General features: G+C 36.8%; 1 protein-coding gene across 2 annotated transcripts in view; it reads left to right on the forward strand.

Moving 5' to 3' along the window:
• The window catches only part of LOC126162528 (sodium-dependent nutrient amino acid transporter 1-like), a 224,143-nt gene that overhangs the window by 169,442 nt on the left and 27,975 nt on the right, over window positions 1-26,726 (forward strand). For both annotated transcript variants that reach the window (XM_049919098.1, XM_049919099.1), the window contains exons 7-10: window positions 7,223-7,326; window positions 13,943-14,132; window positions 17,476-17,652; window positions 17,859-17,958. In XM_049919098.1, the coding sequence (XP_049775055.1) occupies window positions 7,223-7,326; window positions 13,943-14,132; window positions 17,476-17,652; window positions 17,859-17,958 (571 nt within the window). The remainder of the gene's footprint in view (window positions 1-7,222; window positions 7,327-13,942; window positions 14,133-17,475; window positions 17,653-17,858; window positions 17,959-26,726) is intronic.

A 26,726-nucleotide genomic window follows, 5' to 3' on the forward strand; every position in this document is an offset into this window, starting at 1 on the left:
CCAATAGCCCTCTTCTCTTCTTTTACAGTGCTGTTTTGAGTCACCTGTTCAGTCATTTCACCAATAGCAGCCATTTTGATGACTTTTAGTTTAAGTTGTACCATGGTAAGCATAAACTGTCCCCTAATCAGTACACATTACTTGAAGGCTGTTGAACTGGTCAGAAATGGACGCTGTTAGCCATGGTATTAACAGTCACCAAATAAAAAGGTGTGTGTGTGTGTGTGTGTGTGTGTGTGTGTGTGTGTGTGTGTGTATGTGTGTGTGTGTGTGTGTGTGCGCGCGCGCGCGTGCACGTGCGCACGTTACATGCATGTGTGTACCATTCAATCTTGTTTGCATGACTTTTGAACATCTGCTCTCAATAACATTGTTATGCCCTTTGCTTGCAACAGTTTCACCAAAATAATTCAGCACTAGACTAAAGCCTCTGTTGAACCTATATGCTGCTAGCCTCACACCTTCTCTTGTCCAAATAAACAAATAAATAAATAAATTTTAAGAGAGGTGACAGAACAAATATGAGCAGACATAAACACACACATAAAAACAGTTCAAATATGAAATGGTAATGATCTTTAAATAATTAATTGGACAGAGAAGTTTTCTCTGTTTTCAATCAAACTGCTTTGTATCAGTATATTTAGTATATCTTTTACTGTAAAGACATATGAACATATAAATTAATGTGAATTATTATGAAATGAGTGATCTGTGCATAATATGTTAATGAGAACAAGGCTTGCAATGTGAACTGTCTGTTAACTAAATGGCTATGATTTTCTTGAGTGATGGTACAAAAGTATAAAATTACTATGAATTATTAAAATTACTGGAACACTTCAGTGAAAAATTAAAAATTGGTAGGAAACTGCAATCTGAATTACCTATTACATGGATCACAGAATAGCAGGTGGATCTAATTATGTAACTATTTAGAAATTAAAACAATAGATGACAAGATGGTGGTGCACTATGTTGTCAGTTAATTAATTTATTTAGAAAAATCCAATGATTCTTGCACCACTCCAGTGCACCATCCTTTCATACATCTCTCACTGTTGAACTTCTGGAATTATTTGAGAAGAAGATGCAGGACTGGGATGTGCATGGACTGAGATAAGAACACTGTTTTATACACAACAATGGATGCTTAAGCTACAGTTATTTCAATAGTATGGTGTCAGTTTTATTTTAAATTCTCACTTTCCAGATAACATGCAGTTTGATCCTCACAGTAGCTAGTTCTACAACAGATAGTCCATTTACAGCCCAATTTCTCTCAATACGAGAGATTGCTCAACAGTTATAGTACACTCTGAATTACTACTGTTGTTCACAGACCCTCCTCAACCATAATAAAAATGTTCATTGTTTCATACACTGTCTTGATGAAGTCACAGTATACTTGCATTCTTTGAAGATGACTGATTCTTTCTCATACTATTGATGCTTGATTCATCTGTTCTTCTGTGTCAATCCTCCACTGAATTTTAGGGTCTTGAACCTTCATTCTTGTTATCTTCTTGATTTACTTCTCCTCTTGTCACTCCACTCCTGTTTTGAAGATCTTGAAAAATGGGTTTCGTCTCAAAACTTCTGCATTCTTCTCAAAGTGTCTGTGTTCTTCTCCTCTCTCCATAAGTAAACTACTTCCTGTGGCTCATTACAGTATTTCTTTCCTCTACATAAAATCTTCTCACTTTCACAACAGAGGAACTATCTCCCTTTTCTACCACTCCTTTCTTTAATTAAACAACACATCATCCATCTGTCATTAAATCGCCAAGCCTCACCACCAAATAACTTCTTCATTTATCACTTCCTACAGTAACAAATTTTTCATACATGATTTTCCTGCCAGGCCAAAACACTGCATTTTACCCAGGGTGATCATTTTAACTGAAGACATTAAAATATCTTGAAAGCTGTATATTGGTTCAAAAAAAGTTATAATTCCAATTTGTTTATCTCAGAGGGGGCCATCCAGTGATACCATATTTCACCCCTCAACCCAGCCCGTGTGTGGGTGGCAGGGGGCAACTTTGAAATTTTCAATTGAACCCCAATTTTTTAAATTGTAGATTATGAGTCTATGGCTAAATCTACTTAATTTTCATCTGAATTATCTTCTATGTTTTGCCACAGATGGCACTGTACTTGGAGAAATAGTAATGAGTACACAACTTTAATTTACAAGGAGCTACTCATTGTCCCTTGACTATCCCATAGCAGACGGATCCCCACCTCCATGCTGTGAGAGTAGGCCAGTATTTCATAACTTCTAATTGGAAACCCCATTCACAATGTTGTATTCCTCCAGCACATCAAACAGGGGACTACTCATTGTTCCATTGTGGCCATGGCTACTCTACTTTTCTATTATAGTAAGTGTTCAAATGTAGTATTGCCAACTTCAATACGTTTAGTGATCTTTTTTTCAAATGATTATACACTGGACAGAAGCCTATCTGCAGGAATATTAGCACAGGCATTTCTGATTCACCTGGGTCATGTCCTCACAGTCTGTTGTAACTTGCTGGTACACCTAAGGATCTTTTAAATATCTCCGCAGGAAGAAATCTAACGGCATCAAATCCAGTAACCTTGTGGGCCAATTAATAGGGTCACCTCTACTGATATACTGACCAGTGTAAACACAGTCTAATACGTCCTGTGCTTCAACTACGTAATGCGCTGGGCAACCACTATGCTGAAGCCACATAGGTTGTTGAACATCTGGTTCATTTTTCACAAACGTCCTATATTTGTGTCCATTCAACATGCCACTGAGGAAATATGGACCAATGAGTTTGTTCCCCATGATGCCACACCACATGTTAACCAACCAAAGACTTTGATGGTCAACTTGCCATAACCAGCAGTGACTGTCTACCCTCCAGTAATGCATGTTATGCCAGATAGTGCTATCATAGTTTGCAAATGTAGTGTCATTGTAAAACAGTACCTTGGCAAAGAACGTGGGGGTCATTTGCATTTGTTGATGTGCCCATTCACAAACCACTACCCAGTTATGGAAATTGGTGCCATGAAGTTCTTGATGCAGTGGCACATGGTGTGGATGATACTTATGATGATGCAGTATTGTGTAATACTACCTATTGACACACTGGAATCATTGTGTAATTGCCAGACACTTATCCGTGGGTTATGGTGGACTGCCACTAATACACCTATGTCATTAGCTTCTCTTGTGACATGTTTTGTTTGTTTCCTTTTCCTGGTCTGTACAATGCCATCAGACATAAAGGGATTCAACAAATGAGAGTGACCTTTTTCTGGAAGATGCTTGGTGTACAAGGCAACAGCAGCCTCCGCATTTCTCCTACATTCCCCGTAAATCAGGATCATTTCGATTTTTTCTTCTGTGGTTGCAACATTTGTTATCCACTTGCACGTCTGTTCTCCAAATGAGAGGTAGGTGTGCATGCAATAAATGCTGCATAAGTATTATAATGTTTAGAGCCACTAACTCTTCTGTGGCTGCACAATACAAGAGCTCCTGTTGCAGTGCACTGCCTGTTATGGTACATCATAGTTCAAAGTGGCATGTAGAGTAGTCCCTTGTTCAATATCTCAGAAGAATACAATGTTATGAATGGGGTTTCGAATTACGAGTAATTAAATACTGGCCTGTCCTACCCTCACAGCATGGAGATGGGGTCCCATGTGTCATTGGATATTCAAGGGTTGTTGAGTACAATGTTATAAATAACAATTTTGTATGCACTTGTGTTACTCTGATTACAGCACCATCTGTGGCAAAATGAAGAAATGATTCAGCCAAAACATATGTACATTTTGCAGTAAAATCATAATATGCAATAAAAAATGGGGGTTCCCATTGGTAATTTCAAAGTTGTCAAAGTTGTCCCCTGCCACCCAACCACAGGTTGGGGTGGGGAGTCAAGTGCGATATTATTGGATGCCCCCTCTGCGACAAAGAAATTGGAATCATAACTTTTTTTGGCCTGATGTGTAGTTTTCAAGATATTTCAGTGTCTTCAATTAAAATGAACACCCTGTATATAAATTACATACCAGTACTGTCAAAGCTATACAGAACAAAACAGTGTATTTATAGAAAACACTAAATTTTCTCACACTTAAATAAGAAAATTAACGGTTATGAATATTTACAAATATCAGTAAATATGTAGTTAATCATTAAAAATTTGTAGTTTTTATTGTGTCAGAGAAAATTCCTGTTATACAGGGAGAAGAGTTACTGGCCATACTGATGATTTGACAACATGTCTTCAGTAGTCCTTGGGTAGCTCAGTCAGTGGGATACTTGGCCAATAAAGGCAAAGCTGTCATGTTTGAATCCCAGTCCACCAGACACTTTTTATCTACCAGGAAGTTTCAAGTGAGTGCTCCAACTGCTCCAGAGTGAAAATTTGTTGTGAAAACCACGGATTTTATTCATCAGTGTCATTCCACATGTCCCTTATTCCTGTCATTGGTTTCCAAAAGTTCCTCTCCTTGCTCATTCTATGGAAAATTCCCTCATTTCTGATCTCTTTTACCTAAATTGCAACTTCCTTCCATTGCACGGCATCTCCAGTTCTTCAATTCTCCTCTTTCTGGCTTTCATCAGCTATGATTAGATATTGAAACAAAGATGGTTGTATCATTCTTACTAGTGTTGATGTGGAGTAAGATCTTTCTTCAGCTGATGCCCTTGTGCGAGGTTACTTCTAAAACACCAGATTTCCTTTACTCATTGTGCCATTTACTTTGTACTTTTGACCTGCAGTACACCTATTCTTTTGTGTCACAAAGATGTTCCAGACTATTGTGTATGGAACTCCTTCTGTTGCAAATACGCTATCTCATTAAACGTATCCAGTCATGAATTAGTGGACATTAATATGGGTTGTGTCCACCCTTCACCTTTAGCAGAGCTTCAACTCTGCTGGGACACTATGGAGGAACAGCAGCCCATTCTCCATCTGGAGCCGAAACCAGAGAAGGTGTTGATCTTGGATGCTTCGGTCTGGAGCAAGTTGATGTTCTAATACATCCCATGGGTGTTCCATTGGGTTCATGTCAGGACATTGGCAGGCCAGTCGATTTCTGGATGTTATTATCCACAAATCATTGCCTTTATGACAGGGTGCATTGTCATGCTGGTATAAACAATTGTTCCTCTACAGCACAGTACGTAATGCTGTATATGTTCATATTCTTGCATATTTAACCTTTTCTTAAGTGCAATAAGATGGCCACACACTAAGCATGGAAAACACCCCCACACCTAGCACCACCTCCTCCATACATCATTGTTGGCACTGCAAATGATGGCAGATAACATTCTCCAGGTGTTTGTCAATCCCAAACCCTTATTTTGGATCGCATCAGCATGTAGCATGACTTGTCATTCCAAATCACTCATTTCCAGTCGTGCACTGTTCAGCGAAATTGCTCTTTACACCACAGAAAGCTACAGAAACTTGTGGCTATAAGGAGCTGTTTGACCATTGTACACCATCCTTTCTAACTCCCCATGCACGGTCATTGTGTAAGTTGGACTGCTGATAGCACTTTGGAACCTACAAGTTATTCCTGTCACTGATTTCATGCAGTTTTTTACAACTCCCTCTGTAATGTTCAGCAGTACATATCCGTCAGTACATAAGGTCTACCTGGCCTTGGTTTACCTGTGGTTGTTCCTTCACATTTCCACTTCACAATGACATCACCAATAGCTTTAGAAGGGTTAAAATGTCATGATGGATTTGTTACTCAGGTGATATCCAATGACTAGTCCATGTTCGAAGTTACAGAGCTCTCTTGACAGACCTATTCTGCTGTTACTCCTTCTCTGTTGACAATACAATACTCCCAGCCTCCTTTCATACTGGTGAATTCACTTCTCATGGTATGTAGTGGTCAATTCTGCATTACATAGGAGTGTCCTTATACTTTTGATCAGATAGTTTATATTGGACAAGGCTCATATCATTGGGTGAGTTGTGGTTGACAGCTTTGTCACAGGATTTTAAAGAGTGTGTCCACTACTAATGGTTACACTGTGCCTTTCAATCAATATGTATTTATTCTTGCAAGTGCTCTGATTTGAGGCATTATGATCAGTGCCACATGGGAGATGACTGTTTGTGCATGTCCACAGCATACCCAAATTGTTTATTGTGTTTGAGCATCTTTCCCTGGCCATCAAATATAGTGCTCTGTGACTGCTGCAAGAGCTGATTGATGGAAGGCTAGACTGTGGGCAGTCATTGGCATTTAGAAAATTATGTTTCTTTGCCAGCTCTATGCATTCTGATGCTCTGGCCACCTCCACTGGATCAATGACAACACCTTGCATCACTTTTATATCCTGCATGATACTTACACAAAACATTTGATATATGGATAAACAGTGAATCCCACAAAGCAGTGCTTGATTTGAAGTTCACAAATCCATATACATTGGTGAACATTAAATGCCATGAATTTGTGGAAATATTTAGTTAGTACAAGCCCAAATAGGGGGACAAGCTACTTCAAGTTGAAATTTGGAATGCATACTGTCTATAGATGAAAGTCAAGCCCATTGTGAGTGCAGCACTGAGAGTCCAAATGATGTCCAAATTGATGTCTAAAGGCAAGACAAAGTTATTAAATACTATTATTGTCGCATATTACTGATGGTTCATAGATGTATGTAAACTGAACATGGTCTGCTGTGTTTGCAGCTTTATTGGGACCAAGATATGTGCCTTGTGTAATTGTTAACTCTGACAATCTCTGCTAGCCTTACAGATGGAGTGAAACACCCTTTAATACAGCTTATGATCTATTTTGCCTTTCACTGTGTGGCACACATTTGAATGCCTCTGCTTTCAAATTGCTGCTTGTCTGGGTTATAAAACTAACACTGTTGCATGATATGTGGATCACTTTAACAGTTGTCAGTAAGTCTCAGCTTCAGTGAGAAGATTGTTTTCAGTTATGCTCAAAGTAGTGCTGATAATAAAAACTCTGCTATGACTGTAAAAATTCCATTTTTTGTAATGTTCTTGGACAATGAAACTGCTTTCATCTAGTAGATGAATCATGTACTATTTTATTCCAGAGACACCTCAGTGGAGGACAACTACTACATGTATCTGATTGACATAAATATCCATGCATAAATAATTATTTTCACAAAGTTAAATGTTGAGCGAACTAACAGCTTTTACTCTTACAGGTTTGGTATGAAGCAGTCACTCAAGCATTCTTTTCACTAGGTGTATCATTTGGAACACTTATCATGTATTCCTCATATAATGGCTTTAGCCATAACATTCATAGGTAAGTTCCATATATAGTTTAACTTGTCAATTTGTTATGAACTTCAGTAAACTGCTAGACATAATACCACATAAAAGTATCCAGGCTACTGCCTCACATGTGCTACATCTTGAACTTTAAACTGAGGTACTGGAAGGATGGCAAGAACACTGCCTTAGGCTATTGTAGATTTTTTTGTTTTTGTTTTTGTTTTTATGTTTCTGCTGCTCAAATTTGTGATTATCAGCGTACTTACAAATACTTTACATGATGAATATGGTTAAATTATATAAAATATAGACATTCAAAACCTAGGTAACATCATGCTTGCTCCCTCCCACTCTTCCACATTCATGTACACAGTCATCCTCAAGCACATGAAACCAAAAACTTTTAATACAGTCCTTGTTTTTAAGATTTTCTTTAAAAATTCTAACACAAGACTGGAACAAATTAGTCTGGCTGATCAGTTGCATGATAATAGGGTGAGCCTGGGATTCTCTACACACACTGAAACAGGAAATAGCAATTCGGGTAAAACAGATTGGTTTACTCATACAGATAGTAATATGTTTAGAACTATGTTCACATAGTTATGCAGTATTGTTAAAGCACTAGAAATAACATGTCCCTGGCATAAAATAATGTGTACTTTTGAAAGTTGCATTCATCATATTCCAATTTCAGTAAACTAGATTTTACATATTACACTCTGGCACAAGAGTTATTTACATATTTTGTTCTGCAATGTGCATTATTATAGAGCAGCAGTGAGGACAGAGATGTTTAGCTTTACAATGTTTATAAAGCACACGAAACTATTTAGGGTGCTAAGCAAAACACTTGGACAACTAGAACACACCTAAAAGTTTCATGGCTATTTGTTTGAGTTCAGTTTGTAAGCCATAAAACTAGAGTTCTTTCTTAGAAAATATTAGGGGATTCTGGAAACTGTTTTAATCAGTCAGACATGCCTCCATTATGACTTGTCTTTGTTTCCTGAGTGGAGCTTCAACCACCATCTTGAGAAAACCTTGAAATTATTGCATGTTTCCCAGTTTCCTAAAATTTCTCTAAAACTAAAATCTTATTTCAGAAGTTCATCCATACATATAATATACATCATTAAATTCTGACTCAATTAAGTACCAACACCAGTTTGACCAGGGGTGTTGTGGAAACACTGTCAAATAGTCTCAAATGACAAACATACTGAAATGGCATTTTGCAGAATGGCCTTTCACAAGAAGTCTAATGAAGAAATTCAGAAATATTTTATATGATTTGTCTCATATCCTTTATCTCTGTTTGATGAAATTGGTATTGATACACAAAAAAACAAGAATATCTGTTTTATGATTTGTTCAGTACTATTAAAGGACCAATTGATTTGGAAAAGGTTAAGTTCATAATATTTGAAGGTCTTCTTTTACATAGAGTGGCATGGGAGAAAAAAGAAGTCTTTCCACTAATAATTACAATTATGTACAATACAATGAGAAATAGTATGACAAAGTGGAGAGGATTACTAAATCATCTGAACAGCTGTGCAAAGGAACGAAAAGACTGTGTCAAATGTCACATTTGATGAGTAAATGTCAGTGAACATGGCAATGGCAGTATTTCTTTCAAACAGACAAAACAAACATCATGTCATCTCTTTATCAAGTCAAGGTCTTCAAGATGAAGAGTTCACTGGTCAGCAGGTTACTGAAGATGCAGATACTTTGATTATGGCTATTGCTGTTGATGTGCTCAGCACTCTGATTGCATGCTAGACAGATTGTTGTCATAGATGAATTAAGTGAGTGTGATATAACTTCATCAATTTTCAGAAAAGTAAAATTGAAATTACTCTAACATTATAGACAAACATGAACCTACAGAACAAGTACAGGTATTCAGCAAACCCCATGGTACTGCAGGTGATGTTGATGAGGCAGGAAAATAGTTCATAGCTGCCTTCAATTCTGAATATGTGATGAATCACTAAGTGTGCTGTGCTATGAATTTTTTGAAAAATATTAGAAAGAAATCATTTAATCTTGCTTCTCTTCCTCTTACTGAAGTAGCTGACTGCTTGACAGCATTCCCTGAAGGCTTGTTTGCAAGTGAAAACATGCTGAAACAATCAACTACATCCACTGCAGTAGGGCTGGATGACCTCAGAATTCAATCTCCTGTCATTTGCCACTTATAAAGAAGCAGCACCAAAAAGCCACATTCTGCACACATTGCCTTGCTGGTTGCTCATGCGGGTAAAATGACAATAAGTGTACTTGTATTTACAAACTATGCAAAGGTCACTCTTGTATCAATGATCAAACTGATGGACTCATTTTTAGTAGAGTTAATTTTGACATAGTTTGTTATGTCATAATGGAAGATGAAGAAAAGATAGCCTTTTGTGGGATTAAATATGGAAGAAATAAAGTTACTCCTAACATTTGATAAAGAGGAATTTTGAATACATGAAGAAAGCTGCTGTAATTTCACATTACTTTTGTTAATCTAAGCAAAAAACATTGAATGAATTGAATACTCTCTCATGACTGGGTGGCTGGATGTGAGTGGGGGAACTCAACCTGCAATCATACCTGGTGATGAGTCTCAAGCTCCGCAGGACTACAGCAGAGTTACACAATGTAGATAAAATCTGCACTACATTGTAGCTGTAGGGTTTTTTGTATCCCTATATTATTACAGAATAAACAATATATTGGTTTTTTTATTTGTAACATAACTTATCTGCTTATGACTTTAGTATCATTGTGTTTTGTCCATTTATTTTTTGTAAGCTTATCCCTCTACACCTTACACTATAATGTTTTATACATGGCTAAAAAGTTCACTTTAAAAAGCAAAGGGAGGATCATAATTGGGTAACCAATGTCTTGGCACACTGAAGCCTGCAAGTGTAGCCAGTGAGATTGGTCGCAGCTGCTCCTCAAATGTGTTCCTTGTCAAGCATCTTTGGCTTTTTACAAACTATATTTGGCGCTCTACAGCTTTACCCTAGCACCCTTTCTTTTAAATGCCATATATTTTACATATTGTAGAGACAAAGGGTTTTCGGTAAAAGTTGCAGTGATTAACTGAGAGAAAAACTGAAAAAAGATAGATAAATTCAATGTGAAGTTTTGAAAATAGGACGATGACAATGGAAGTTCCATTTGGAAATTGAGTAAACTCTGATTTTCAGATTAATCATAATGGGAGCATGCTTGAGTGATGAAATCAATTTTGAGATTTCCACAAAGTTTTTGAAAGCATCCCCATTTCTGTACCTAGTTTTACATTTCTGACACATTGTCCAGTTACAAGTAATGTGAAGAAAAATTGTGATTCTCTTCAGCATTTACAAGAGCATCCAGCACCGCATAAATGCAGCCCAGAAAATATTATCAGGGATATTGGAGGTAAATAAATGTTGCACTGAGAATTTGAGGTGGCACAGAAAAGCAAAAGTGAGCACTCATAAAAGCAGAAGATCCCATTACAGATTCAGGTTTAACACAAATGTTTAGTGAGAACACAGTTATCATTGTAACAGATGTTCAGCATAATGAATCATTTTGAGTACTTCAGTTGCTGCATAGTCTGTGCCGCGGGTCCAGTGTGGTGGGGACCTGTGTACTGTTTCATTTGAGATGGTGCCTAGGTGAATAATATTCAAGAAGAATTCATGCATGGTTGGGAGGGAGGGGTAAGAGTGGGGAGCAAATGAGCAAGAGGTGCATTATTAACCTTGTTGATATGTGAAGTCTGTGTAGACAGTGGCACTTCCTCTAAAGGTGTTGTAGGAATATCAGAACTATATTGTGCCTGCATAACAGAATTGTCATTAACAGTTGTGGTCAGTTGAAGATTTTCCAGATGATGTCATGCTGCATTGAGCTCTTTGGATGGTTTTTGGATTGCTCATCATATTGTTTCATTCTCTTGTTTGAGGCATAGAGAATCTAGTCGAGTCTCAAAGTACAGAAACTGGTTTTGTTGCACTTTAGGGAGTGAGTTAAGGGAGTCAAGTAGATGATGCTGATGGTCATCCACTTTGTTAAGCCATTGTGTCTTGGCTGGAGAAGCTGTAGCAAGACTGTGTTGTGCTTACTGGGGTGGCTGCAGCTGATTATGCCAGTGACCTCATGACCAGTGTTGTGTTGAATCTGTACTGTTGGACAGGTCAAATATGAGCCAGAAATGGCAGAAAATAACCAACACTGAGTATTGATTCACTACCACCCACAATTAAAAAGTTCCATGTGACCCTTGTTCTGAAACCCGGGTTCAGAGCTGTAAATGGTGACTGCTCAGTTCTTCATTCCACAGGGCTGTATAACAGAGTTGTCATGTGCTATGACAGGAGGAGTCAGAAATGTTGCACTTATGTCAGTTGTATGAATGCCTCAGTGGATAATGGGTCCATCACATTCAGTGCAGATCCACAATCACATCAGACCTCCTGCACAAATCTCTAAGTACCGAGCATGGATGACATGGAGAGGAACTGTGGATAGTTGGCACTAAGTGGGAATGTGGGTCAGCTGAGAAGTGTGCTGAGATAGTTTTGATAAACACTGTCTCTGGGTGGTGCAGTGGTTAACACAACTGCCTAGTAATCAGGAGATCCTGGGTTTGAACCCCAGTCCTGCACACATTTTCACTCATCACCTCTGATGCTGCACAATTTCATGATGCAACCGATATCAATAATCCCTTTCCTTTTTCTTTCTCCCCCTTCTTCCTTCAATTAGCACATGTGTAATAGCCAGAACTGACTGACTAGTGTTGCTGTCTTAAGTGATACAGGATACCGAGCCTGCCATTGTTCGTACTGGTGAGGTCTGCATTAGTCTCTCGCTACCTAAGTTGAGATGACTTGCATGACAATTGTGGTTCATTGCTCCTGTCATGAGCCATGCAGCTCTTTTGAGTAAGCAGGGTGAATGGCTACTGTGTGCCACATTGCTGAACTGTGGATGATACCAGGAAAGGTGCCAGGTGGTGGCTTGGGGGTGTGTGAGTGCCACTATGTTTTGTTGACACAGCTGTGTGAAAGTTGTTGTTCCGGGTGGAGGTTGTAATGTCACAGTTGGTGGTGTCAGATACAGTTGGGCCAGTTTGCTTGTCACAGCAAGTAGTGCACACCAAGAATCGTGCTGCTGTCCATGCGGTGGTGTTGTTGTCAACTAAACTGATGTCATTGCTGGATTACCATGAGTATTCTACCAGCCAATGTAAATCTGCAGTCCAAAAGTTCCTACTTGTTGGTAATCATGGCAAGTGGTACCTGAGATGGCAGTTTGGCTGACCACAAAGTCCAGAGCTTGTGATCAGACATCAATTGAGGGTAAAATTATGTTCAAAACCAGCAACATAGTTGTGAGGAGTTCTGCTTGTTAACTGTTCATTATAAAGATCTTGTTGTAATGGCTCTTCTGGTGTACGGGAGAGGTATTGTAGGAGAGCTGATTTCACTGTAAAATATGTCACCTTATAATGGTGAAAGGCTGATGAGACTTATGAATTGTTCGTCCATGAGGCTGAGTAGTGCAATGCATTTTGCCATGTTACTGTTGACATCGTGTGTAGTGAAGATGCTGCGCACTATGGAGAACCAACCAGATGGTTGATTGGGGTACATCAGCCGTAGTTTGCGGTAAACACTAAATTGGTTGGATGCGACATCAATGCGTAGTTGTAGTGCTTACCATGGAAGAATTGGTAGTGGTAACACAGTCAAAAGTCCAATATCCATACACACTGTGGTTGATAACACGAGCTGACTGTGAGTCTGCATGGATGGCTGTGTAAGCATTAGGTCAAAAATTCAATAGTATGGTGTGGGAGTCACCTTTCACTGTGGGCAGTCACAGGTACAATTGGCAAGGTAGTAGGGGTTCAGAATTGACCACTTCCAAAGTGTAGGTGGCAGCAGCAAAGTCAGTCATAGTATGCCATCCTTCAGCATTATTGGCAGGTGTCAATGAACTGCATTGGTAAGTATCACTGTCACTTTTAAAGTGACAAACAGTTGGCTGTGGAGCACTGTATCTTGCAGCACTGCACTTGTTTGCGTAATTCATGAATTGCAACGCACTATGGTTCCATTGTTACTGCATAGTATTTGGTTGAATATGTATATACCATAATTCATCATCGTTCTGGGTCACCAATGTAGATGCATACAGTAGAGGTATGGCATGGAACTTATACAACAAAATGTGGTATGTAAATACACTATATTATACATAATTAATATATGATGAGAAAAGCATTTTTGCTCTGGAACCATAGAAAGCTCTGTCACTGAATAAATGACACCAAGGATTGTCTGTCATGAAGCAGGGTTGATAGTCAGCAGGGTTACATAACATGGTATCCCCACAGTAACAACCACCTTGTGACTCTGGCTGCTGCCCTCTTTATGTACATTCGTTATTGTCTTGTAGTCCTTCTTAGGCAATTATCTAAGGTAGCTCAGAGGGATACTTTGCAAGCAATCTCCTTTATAAACTGATTATATTTTCCTATCAACTGGCATATTGTATATAGAATGTACAACAGTATTAACTATTAATCTTTCATATTTTATACAAAATTGTAAGTTATCAATCATGTTTTTGATTCATTTCAGGGATGCAATAATTGTAACAACAATGGACACCTTCACAAGTCTCCTAGCAGGTTGTACAATTTTTGCAATACTTGGAAATTTGAAATATGAAACAAATGCATCTGATATTGATGCAGTTGCAAAAAAGGGGGCAGAACTTGCCTTTGTGTCTTACCCAGAAGCGATTGCTAAGTTTGATTTTGTTCCCCAGGTAAGAATAGCCAGTTATAAATAGTTGATTTAAGGTAATACAAAGAAATACATGTTATATCAAGTTATCTATAACAAAGTACTTGTCTACATCCACATCTACATCTACATCCATACTCCTCAAGCCACCTGACGGTGTGTGGCAGAGGTTGAAACACATTAATGAAGCAGAAGTTCAGCAACCTAAACAGTAATGCAAACTACCAGTTCTCACATATGCCCAGTTTATAAAGTTTATTGATTTAACTGTACATTCAACCAGTCATCAAAGAACCTATCATGAAAGAAAACCTTCAGTGATCTGAAATGCCTTGAGGTACATATGCCTAAGATTTTGTTTCTGTGCTCTGTAAAACAACAGTTTACACTCTTAGTACACCTACAGTATAGTGTAGGACTCCTGTCTAAAGGACCCTACAATTGTAGAAGAGTTGTGGAGACATTCTATAACACCTTCACTATTTGCAGTCATTCGTTATCCTGCTGGAAAATGATCTCTAAAAGCCATCGAATGAGTATTACTTGAATGTCATTTAACAAAAGGTAAAGTAAAATAGCACTTTCATATTTAGTACTGCCTTGTATACAAGAAAAATGTCAGTTCTCATGTTATGTTGAAGGCCCCACATCTGACTAATGACTTGGTAAACAATTGTGTTACTGAAATCAATCTTTATATTAATATTTGCTTTACTTTACATACAATTTATTTTTTTGAAAGCCATGGTGTTAGGTTTTGCTATCAAACTGTCAAGATTTTGTTTTGGTATTGCAGAGCATTTAGTTTGAAATTCTGAATCTTCTTTTGCTATTTTTTACTCTTACATCACTGTTAAAAATTTTTCCCATTACCACAGAAACTCACTGAACTACTGATAGCCTTAATCTGACATGAATGAGGTGAGAAATTGTTGCACCAGCTGTGAGATGAGTATGAGATATCCGTAACTTTGATGATGAATTTTTGATACTACAACTGTGTATTCAGTATTCGGGATATTAACAATAGTATCTGTTAAAAAAGATGAGTAAATAAAATACTATGTTTAAGATAAAATAGCTTTTTTAGTGAAATAAGGAAATGTCTGTATTTTCTTACAAAAAGTAGAAATTTAACATTTTTTCATATAAAATTCAAACACAATTATAGCTTCTTCAGTTAATGAATGCAGCTATACTATCTTCTAATTATGAAAACAGAAAAAAATAACTTTAGGGTCTGTGAGCACAATTATCACAGCACCAACATTACATCTAAAAATCACCACATTCTTCACACATAAAAATTGCATGCTCCATACATATTGGATTCTCACATGTCAAACAGCAATGTTTTGTTTTCCTATCTTTTTTCCAATAGAGTCACCACACCTGAAATATCTTCCAGACATTTTTTTGAGAGCTGATGATGAAGGTTGATCAGCAAACCTCTTTCAAGTTTCCCTTGGAAGATGTATATTTTGTTGTCTAACGTGAAGACCATAATTTACCAGATTCAAACCTAAATTATGAATGAAATCTTGGCACTCTATGTGTGATTTGTCACTTATGTTATTTTCTCTGTAGATTATGATGCCATTTATGGCAGCCGTATTGAGTATATCGTAACAAATCATCTTAAGCTAATGTTTGCTGTTGCGGGAAACATCATAAGTGGCACACAGTTCATCTGGAACATCGACACTGGCTTTAGTTGCATTATAATAAGTAATGATTTCCAGTTTTCTTTTATCACCTGTCAATTGGCCTATATTTTTGACATGGTGTAAAGTTAACATAACCAGCACAACTTTATTTCTTTTAGGTATGTAGGACACCAGTGTAATGTCATTCTGAAACCCAATTTGAGAGCTTTTTAGTCTGTTCCTTTTCCGAAAATAGCAGGTACACTTGTCTTGTTTTTACAGACTGTGCCAACAAAATTCAATGAAAGTTCTTTTGAGAGATGAATCAATTACTCAATGTCAAATTCCTACTTGTTTTTGTTACTGGTTCCACTAAACAGTTTATGATATCATACATTTTATTACACAGTTGGTAATGTCTTAGTGGTTGTTTTCCCATGCATACTTCCACTTTGAGACTCTTTGCATCTACAAGAGCATGTATTTTCAGAAAAATAATCAAAAATATCTCTTACAGCAACTAGATTCTCAGTCCTTTTTCTTTTGTCTCATGTGTTCTTATCATTGCATCTCAAAAATTTCGGAGGAAGTAAAACCACTGCAGTGACTTCATAGTCCTGTACCACCTGTACATGGCAAATTGATCAAGTTTTGTCTATTTGAGTGGTTTATGCCTCCTATATACAAAGTTCCATAAATGCCTCCAAATCCTCCAAAATTGCATCCATCTTTCTTGTGGTACTTTTCTTTATTGTTTGGTCATTTTCCTCTTTTATTCCTTATTTTCATTAGTTGTGTATGTAAATATAGTGTTCAACATACTGTTTGTTCTAAAGAGACTCCATATCCAATCTCTGTTTTGGAGAATTAGCTATAATGTTCTCAGAATGAATAAGAATGCTTTGTGTAGGACAATTCTTCATCCATTTTGTACCAGCTTTGGATGTATAAAAAATTCCACATACCTCAGCTGACTTACTAGGAGCAGCTGATGCAGTTTTTTGCTCTTTGAATCATTCAGATACCCTCCTGCTCTGAATCACTTTCTTCAATTCTTTGAGAAACACAGTCAATCTCTTCTTTGCTCTCATTGTCACAAGAATTAGGTCTTGGATAGTTTTCTAAAACTTCTTCTAATAATTCTTGTTGCCGGTGGTCATAAGATACCTTGAGAAATATGAAATCTAAAAATAAATTAAAGAATACTGTAAATAACTATACCTTATAAATTTGCTGATAAATGTAAATAAATAAATAAAAAAATAAATGTAACACTGAGTAAGAGATCATGTATGACATACACCAGCCACCTTTGCACACGTGTATCTCCCATCAGTGCCGGCACAACAATAAACTCAACATTGCACCACACCTCACTCTCCCTTATCTCCAGCTTCTATGATGATGAGAAATGCATGACAACAATGACATTCAGCAATCTGGCCATAAAAATTTCTCAGTATGCATACCAAACCTCACTCATGCCAAGTTAATAGCAGAAAATTGATTGGCTGGTAATATTGTATTTATGGATGTATATGTGTTTTTAGGGCTGTTCCTAAATAAGCAAGAGAAATTTCATTTACAAGAAACAAAACAGATTAACAGATTATCTGTTAATTAATTAATGTTAAAAGATTCTTACTAATATCACAAGTTTCAAAAAAGAATAGGAAGCAAATGTTCAGCTTATATGTACTTCTTAAAATCTTTTTTCAGTTATTCTCTGTACTTTTTTTCCTGATGTTATTTACACTGGGGATTGGAAGCGCAGTGGCTCTGGAGGCTGCAGTCATGACCATTATATGCGACCAGTTTCCAAAGATCAAACATTGGATTATAGCACTGGTCACATGCAGTCTTGGCTTCCTCGCTGGACTTGTATACATCACACCAGTAAGATATACAAACATTTTTGTAGATACATAATTACCATAGTTGTTAACATGAACAGATCAAAAGATTATCAACAAGTTAATAAGTTGACAGTGTAAGTCAGAAATATTTAAAAATACATGACTGGTTCCCTTATGTAAGTACGTGTATATTTTTAATGATTTATGAACTGCATCTCCTAAGAAGTGCTTTTATTCTCTTTGCAGGGTGGTCAATGGATTTTAACTTTAGTGGATTTCTATGGTGTACAGTTTGTTGTGTTCATTTTAGCAACAATTGAAATGATAGCCATAGCATGGATATATGGTAAGTTAATATAATCATACAGTTATGATTTGCATGTTTCAATTACTGCAAGTAATCAAAATAACATTTAAATGCTGCATTTGAAGACAAAAAACAACCTTCTTGTAATCTCAAATAACTATAATAAATATTACTTATTATCAGATGATGATACCAAAAAATAAATAAATAAATCATGCTCAATAATCCAATCATGGGTAGTCTTACCACAGTTATTTTGAATCTGTCATTAAATATGGGATAATGTTCTGTGGAAGCTCAAGTAGTGTATCCTGAATACTGAAACTGCAAAAGAAAATTGTCAGATACATGAGTACCGCACAGCAAACAGTCTTGTATCCCATTATTTTGGAAACCACAAATCGTAACTGTTCCCTCCATATACATTTACGAAATTATAATCTTCCTACATAACAGACAAAAATTATTTGAAGAGAATCATTTTAACCACATATATAACATGAGAAATAAAAATAATTTTATGCTGCTCACACACCATTTGAAATTATATGCATGGACTCCACAGTATACAGTGATGAAAATGTACAACAAGGTAATGGGGGAAAAAATATATAATATGAAGCCAGAAATTTTAAAAACAAAGCTACAGCAGATTCTGTGGGAGAAATGCTACTATTTAATAGAAGGATTCATTTGAGCAAGGGGTAAGTAAGTGCTAGTATTTACTGTATTTATATTTAACATAACTGTATTATTAATATGATACTGTTTGTTAACATCAACTGTTCTGAGTTTTTACAGCAAAATTTTACTGTTATTTTGACATGTCTCCTGTACCTGAACCAAATGATTTAGATTAAACATGTTTTGGGACAAATAAACCACAATTCACAAAAATCGCAATGTGGAATGAGTTAAGTTGTACATTAACATGCAGAAGCAGTCATTTCAGATTACTTTGGTGAAGCACACAGACAAAAAATTATGACTGATCTATTCTATTCACAGTGATGATTATGGAAATATAAGAAGAAAAGCAACTATTTTGGGAAAAAATTCTCCCACCTTCCTCTTACATTACTCAGATGCTGTTGATTACTTCATATTATTTGTGTAATTTTAATGGCTACAGCGAATGCTAGTAGCTGTCAATTTCTTTTATTAATTTTACAGCCATGAAGCTGTCTCACACATCATACAGTTAACACTATTGTTTACAGTATATATTCACAAAATTATCATACTGTGATCTCACTCATTCCTTCATATATTCTTCCTTCCCTACACACACACGCACACACACACACACACACACACACACACTTATGCACACACACACACACACACACACACACACACACACACACAAACAAACAAATATTGCAATTATTACTTTTGTACTTCTTATATATAGACCATCCCAGAAAACTTTTTATGCCTTCTTGAGTCACACACTGTCATATCTTTCACATCAGGGAATATCAATAATAGTTACATCCTCATATCAGCAGTAGACTAAGGTATTTTATGCTACAAGATCACTTATATATCAAGTTCAGCAATTGTTGAAGAAGGATGTCCATTGCAAATTCCTGTTGCTGACGGATGAACACAGTGTGTTTTATGCTTGTCATTTGCAGGGTTAGATTTTCTTCCCATTCAGAGTACTATTCATTTCTCACTGCTTTCTTGAACTTGATTTTTAGTATCAAAATGGGTTGTGCACCTGTGGTCTAGGGGTAGTGTCTTTGACTAGCAAACAAAACATTCATGGCCCCAGGTTCAGAAACTGCTACCACTTAAATTTCAATTAATAATCAGCATTCGCAGTGGAAGAAGTCGCCCTCATTCTGTCAATAGCCTTGTCTAAGAGGGCAGAGGAAAGAACAGCAGTTCAGAGCACACTCTTGTCCTTGAAGGGGAAAACTGCCCCTAAAGGCTGAAGAATCAGCAATGATCAATGGCATGAGGATGCAGAAGGCAATGAAAACCACTGCATTAAAGACACATGATGTGAATCCACAGGGCATGTGGCCTGTAATTGAATAAGTGTAATGGTGATCTCTTCATTGGAAAAAGATTCAAGAATAGTTTACCATTAGGATCTCTGGGAGGGGACTGCCAACTGGGAGGTGACCATGAGAAAAAGACTGAATAATCAATGAAAGGATAATATTCTATGTATTGGGGTGTGGAATGTCAGAAGTTTTAACATGGTAGGGAAGCTAGAAAATCTAAAAGGACAAATGAAAAGGTTCAATCTAGACTCAGTAGGGGTCACTGAAGTGAAATGGATGAAGACAAGGATTTCTGGTTGGATGAGTATAGGGTCATATCAACAGCAGCATAAAATGGTATAACAGGACTAGGATTCATTATGAATAGGAAGGTAGGGCAGCGAAAACAATAGTACATGTATACATGCTGGCATCGCAAGCTGAATATGAAGAGATAGAGGAAGTAAATGAGGATATTGAAAGAGTAATACAATATGTAAAGGGAGATGAAAATATAATATTCATGGGGGACTGGAATGCAGTTGTATGGAAAGCTCTAGAAGAAATGGTTACAGCAGAACATGGGCTTGGGATGAGGAATGAGAGAGGTGAAAAACTAATTGAGTTCCGTAATAAATTTCAGTTATTAATAGTGAATACTCTGTTCAAGAATCACAAGAGGAGGAACTATACTTGGAAAAGGCCAGGTGATATTGGAATGTTTCAGTTAGATTACATCATGGTCAAACAGTGATTCTGAAATCAGATACTGAATTGAAATTGATATGAAATTGATCACAAAGCAGTTGTGACGAAGAGCAGTTCAAGAGATCAGTCAAGAAGAATCAGAATGCAAAGAATTGCAATACAGAGGTACTAAGGAATGACAAGATACACATGAAGTTCTCTAAGGCTATAGATACAGCAATAAGGAATAGCTCAGTAGGTAGAACAGTTGAAGAGGAATTGACATCACTAAACTGGGCAATCAAAAAAGTTGGAAAGAAAAACAAAGAAGGTAACTGTGAAGAAACCAAGGGTTACAGAAGAAAAACAAAATTTTTGACGACATTTCTAGGAAGCAGCAATCTTGTGATCTATATAAAATCAGTGAAAAAACACTGTAGATTGTGACGGTACTTTATTAAAATAAACATTTTTGGCAGTTTCAGCAACTGAGGCCAACTGACTGTTCTACACATTGTTAACTTCAGCTGATGGTGCTGAAGGAAGATGTCCTAAGCCTAGGCTGAAACTGGTAATTTTAATAAGTACCATCATGATCTAAACTGTTTTTTCACTAATTAAACAGAAGAAATACTTTGGTCCATTGATGAAAGAAGGTAGTATGAAAATGTTCAGGGAAATTCAGGAATACAGAAATACAAGTCACTGAGGAATAAAATAAGTAGACAACACATGTAAGCTAAGATGAAATTATTGCATAAAAAATGTGAAGAAACTGAAAAAGGAATGATTGTCAGAAGGACTGATTCTACAAAATAAAAATAAAAAATAAAACTTTTGGTGGAATTAAAAGCAAGAGTGGTAGCAATAAGAGTAGAACAGGAATTCCACTGTTACATGCATAAGAGAGAGAGGATAGGTGGAAAAGAGCACATTGGAGGCCTCTCTGAGGGGAAGATTTGTCTGATGTGATAGAAGATGAAACAGTTCATTTAGAAGAGATAGGGTTCAAAAATGGTTCAAATGGCTCTGAGCACTATGAGACTTAACATCTGAGGTCATCAGTCCCCTGGAACTTAGAACTACTTAAACCTAACTAACCTAGGGACATCACACACATCTATGCCCGAGGCAGGATTTGAACCTGAGACCGTAGCGATCACGCAGTTTCAGACTGAAGCGCCTAGAACCGCTCGGCCACACTGGCCAGCAAGAGATATGGGATCCAGTATTAGAATCAGAATTTAATAGAGCTTTGGAGGACTTAAGATCAAATAAGGCAGAAGGGAGAGATAACATTCCATCATAATTTCTAAAATCATTGGGGGAAGTGGCAACAAAGTGATTATTTAGGTTGGTCTGTAGAATGTATGAGTCCGGCAATATACCAGCTGAGTTTTGGAAAAATATCATCCACACAGTTCCGAAGACTGCAAGAGCTGACAAGTGCTAGAATTACCACACAATCAGCTTAACAGCTCATGCATCCAGTTGCTGACAAGAATAATAAACAGAAGAATGGAAAAGAAAATTGAGGATGTGTTAGATATCGATCAGTTTGGCTTTACAAAAGATAAAGGTGCCAGAAAGGCAATTCTGATGTTGCAGCTGATGATGTAAACAAGACTACAGAAAGATCAGTAAACATTCATACATATTGTTGGCCTGGCCAAAGCTTTTGACAATGCAAAATGGTGAAAGATGGTCCAAATTCTGAGAAAAATTGGGCTCAGCTATAGGGAGAGGGGGGTAATATGTGATATGTACACGTGCCAAGAGTGAAAATAATAAGACTGGAAAACCAAGAACAAATAGCTTGGATTAAAAAGGGTGTAAGACAGGGATGTAGTCTTTCACTCCTATTGTTCAATCTGTACATCGAAGAAGTGATGATAGAAATAAAAGAATGGTTCAAGGGTGGGATTAAAATTCAAGGTGAAAGGATATCAATGACATGATTCACTGATGACTGCTACCCTGAGTGAAAATGAAGAAGAATTAAAGGATCTGCTGAATGGGTGAACAATCTAGTGAATACAGAATATGAATTGAGAGTAAATTGAAGAAAGACGATAGGAATAAGAAGTAGCAGAAATGAGAACAGCAAGAAACTTTACATCAGGATTTATGATCACAAAGTAGATGAATTTAAAAAATTCTGCTACCTAGGCAGCAAAGCAACCAATGACAGATGGAGCAGGGAGAATATCAAAAGCAGAATAGCACTGGCAAAAAGGGAATTCCTGGCCTAGAGAAGTTCTAGTAATATCAAATATAGGCCTTAATTTGAGGAAGAAATTTCTGAGAATGTACATTTGGAGCAGAGTTTGATAGTGAAACATGAACTGTGGGAAAACCGCAACAGAAGAGAATCGAAGCATATGAGATGTAGCATTACAGATGAATGTTGAAAATTAGGTGGACTGATAAGGTAAGGAATAAGAAGGTTCTGTGCAGAATCAGAGAGGAAAGGGGTATGTGGAAAATACTGCCAAGGAGATGGGACAGGATGATAAGACATTTGTTAAGACATCAGTGAATAAACTCCATGGCATTAGAGGGAGCTGTAAGAGGACAAAAACTTTATAGAAAGGCAGAGTTGGAATAAATCCAGCAAATAATTGAGAACGTAGGTTGCAGGTGCTACTCTGAGATGAGGAGGTTGGCACAGGAGAGGAAATCTTGTCAGGCAACATTAAACCAGTCAGAAGACTGATGACAAAAAAAGGGACCTTATTGTAAAACTATCTGCTCATCAGAGGCAGCTCTACCTAGGGATGCAAGGAGTGCATAGCACCCAGGTGCCAACTCCAAGGGGTTGTGATGACATTTTCTACTTTATTTCTTTGTTTGTTGTCCTCAGCATTGACACACTGCATTGCTGAGATGCATCAAAATATTCGAGGACTGAGAAATAAAATTAATGAATTAACTATCTGCATAGATGAATTAGAGTCTTCAAACCCAGCTGACATAATCTGCCTCTCGGAACATCATGTGACCACTGGTATAGAACTTTTAATTGTTACAGGGTTTAGGTTAGCATCTCACTTTTGTAGATCAGAAATGGAGAAAGGAGGAGTTGCCACATTCATCAGGAACTGTCATAAATTTAAGAACATAGACATTCATAAATTTTGCCTAGAACAGCATATGGAAGCATGTGCAACAGAATTAGATTTTCACAAAAAATCTTTCATAATATTAAGCATATATCGAGCACCTGCAGGTAACTTTAATCTGTTTGTAAACCACCTTGAACCTGTACTGGCCCATTTAACAACCAAAAACAAAGAAATAGTGGTTGCTGGTGATTTCAATGTAGATTTCTTTAAAGACTCTCCCAATAAGAACTTATTTGAGTTAGTAACACTATCATTCAACTTAATTCCCACAGTAAAGTTCCCCACTAGGATAGCCACTTGCTCACAAACAGTCATTGATAATATCTTTATAGAAAAGTCCAATGAACAAAATTATAGTACAAAACCAATAGTCAATGGCCTCTCAGACCATGACATGCAGTTCCTTCTGTTAAATGTTAATACTGAACAGGATATAAAATCTGTTAAATCTGAGCTCAAGAGGATAATCAGTAAGCCAAAAATTGATTATTTTAGGACACTCCTCAGAGACATTCATTGGACTGATGTTTACAGTGCTCATGGCATGAATGAAAAATATAACATTTTTGCTAATAAAGTGCTTACCTTATTTGAACACTGCTTTCCCCCAAAACTTCCCAAGGTTACAGCAAAGTCTACAAAGAAGCCATGGATTACTCGAGGAATAGGGGTATCTTGTAAAACAAAAAGAAAACTGTATCTGTCAATCTGAAACATTTCCAATGTTGATGCTATAGCACATTATAAGAAATACTGCAAAATATTAAAGACTGTAATACGGATGTCAAAGCAAATATATTACAAGGAAAAGATAGTCATATCAGATAACAAAATAAAGACAATATGGGATATAGTGAAGGAGGAGACCGGTAGAACCAGACATGAAGAGGAACAAATAGCATTAAGAGTAAATGATACATTGGTGACAGATGTGTATAGTGTTGCAGAACTTTTTAACAAACATTTTATAACTGTTACTGAAAAGATGGGGTTGTCAGGTTTGATAGATGCTGCTATGGATTACCTTAGACCAGACATTTCAAGTAACTTCCATAATATGAATTTGACCCTCACTACCCCAACAGAAATAATGTCCATCATAAAATCTTTAAAATCAAAAACATCTAGTGGCTATGATGAAATATCAACTAAGTTAATTAAAGAATGTGATTCTGAGATAAGTAACATATTAAGCTATCTGTGTAACCAGTCGTTTATCAGTGGAATATTTCCTGAATGGCTGAAATATGCTGAAGTTAAGCCACTGTTTAAGAAGGGAGATAAAGAAATAGCATCAAATTTCCGTCCAATTTCACTGTTGCCAGCATTCTCAAAAATTTTCGAAAAAGTAATGTACAGTCGTCTTTATAACCATCTTATCTCAAATAACATACTGTCAAAGTCACAGTTTGGATTTCTAAAAGGTTCTGATATTGAGAAGGCTATCTTCGCTTACAGTGAAAATGTGCGTAATTCATTAGACAAAAAATTGCAGGCAACTGGTATATTTTGTGATCTGTCAAAGGCATTTGACTGTGTAAATCACAATATCCTTTTAAGTAAACTAGAATATTATAGTGTAACAGGAAATGCTGCAAAATGGTTCAAATCTTATATCTCTGGCAGGAAACAAAGGGTGTTATTAGGAAAGAGACATGTATCAAGCTATCAGGCATCATCCAACTGGGAACTAATTACATGTGGGGTCCCACAAGGTTCCATTTTGGGGCCCTTACTTTTCCTTGTGTATATCAATGACCTTTCATCAGTAACATTACCAGATGCCAAGTTTGTTTTGTTTGCCGATGATACAAACATTGCAATAAATAGCAAATAAAGTGTAGTCCTAGAAAGATCAGCCAATAAAAAATTTGTGGACATTAATCACTGGTTCCTAGCCAATTCTTTGTCACTAAACTTTGAAAAAACACACTACATGCAGTTCAGAACTTGTAAGGGGTGTCCCAAGAGTATATGTCTAACATACAATGACAAGAAGATAGAAGAAGTGGACAGTGTTAAATTCTTGGGATTACAGCTTGATAATAAATTCAACTGGGAGGAGCACACCACAGAACTGCTGAAGCGTCTTAACAAATCTCTGTTTGCAATGCGAATTTTGTCAGACATAGGGGATATAAAAATGAAAAAGCTGGCATACTATGCTTACTTTCATTCCATAATGTCATATGGGATTATTTTTTGGGGTAATCCATCAAGCCAAGCTAAAGTTTTCCGGGCACAAAAACATGCAGTAAGAATTATATATGGTGTGAACTCAAGAACATCCTGCAGAAGCCTGTTTAGGGAACTAGGGATACTAACTACAGCTTCCCAATATATTTATTCCTTAATGAAATTTGTCATTAAAAATATATCACTTTTTCAAACCAACAGCTCAATTCATGGAATCAATACTAGAAATAAGAATAATCTTCACAAGGATTTAAAGTCACTTAGTCTTGTACAAAAAGGTGTGCATTATTCAGGAACACACATTTTCAATAACTTGCCAGCAGCCATAAAAAGCTTAACAACCAATGAAATTCAGTTTAAGAGAAGCCTAAAGGATTTATTGGTGGCCAACTCCTTCTACTCCATTGATGAATTTCTTAGTAAAACCAACTGATTTGTATATAAGTAAAACATAACTTCTGCACAATTTCAGTGCAGTAATGTGTTCACTGAAAATTAGTATTAAAGTAGTTGTATTACATGTTTATTACCTTATAAATAAATAAAAAACTTTTTTATTTTAAATTCAGTGCATTAGTATTTGTAAAATGACTCTTAGTGTTCATTAAAAAATGACGATCATTCCACTTGGGACCCGTGGAATGGTACATTAGCTTATTTGTTTTAGTTGTAAATATTTGTCATGTATTGTTGTTTTTCTGACATGTTCCACATCCTGGAGGACCTCCTCACTATGGATCAATTGGAATGAAAGTAAATCTAATCTAATCTAATGCTACACTGGCTGAAAAGTGGGATGTGG

The sequence above is a fragment of the Schistocerca cancellata genome, chromosome 2, assembly GCF_023864275.1.
Source record: "Schistocerca cancellata isolate TAMUIC-IGC-003103 chromosome 2, iqSchCanc2.1, whole genome shotgun sequence".
Lineage (NCBI taxonomy): Eukaryota > Metazoa > Arthropoda > Insecta > Orthoptera > Acrididae > Schistocerca > Schistocerca cancellata.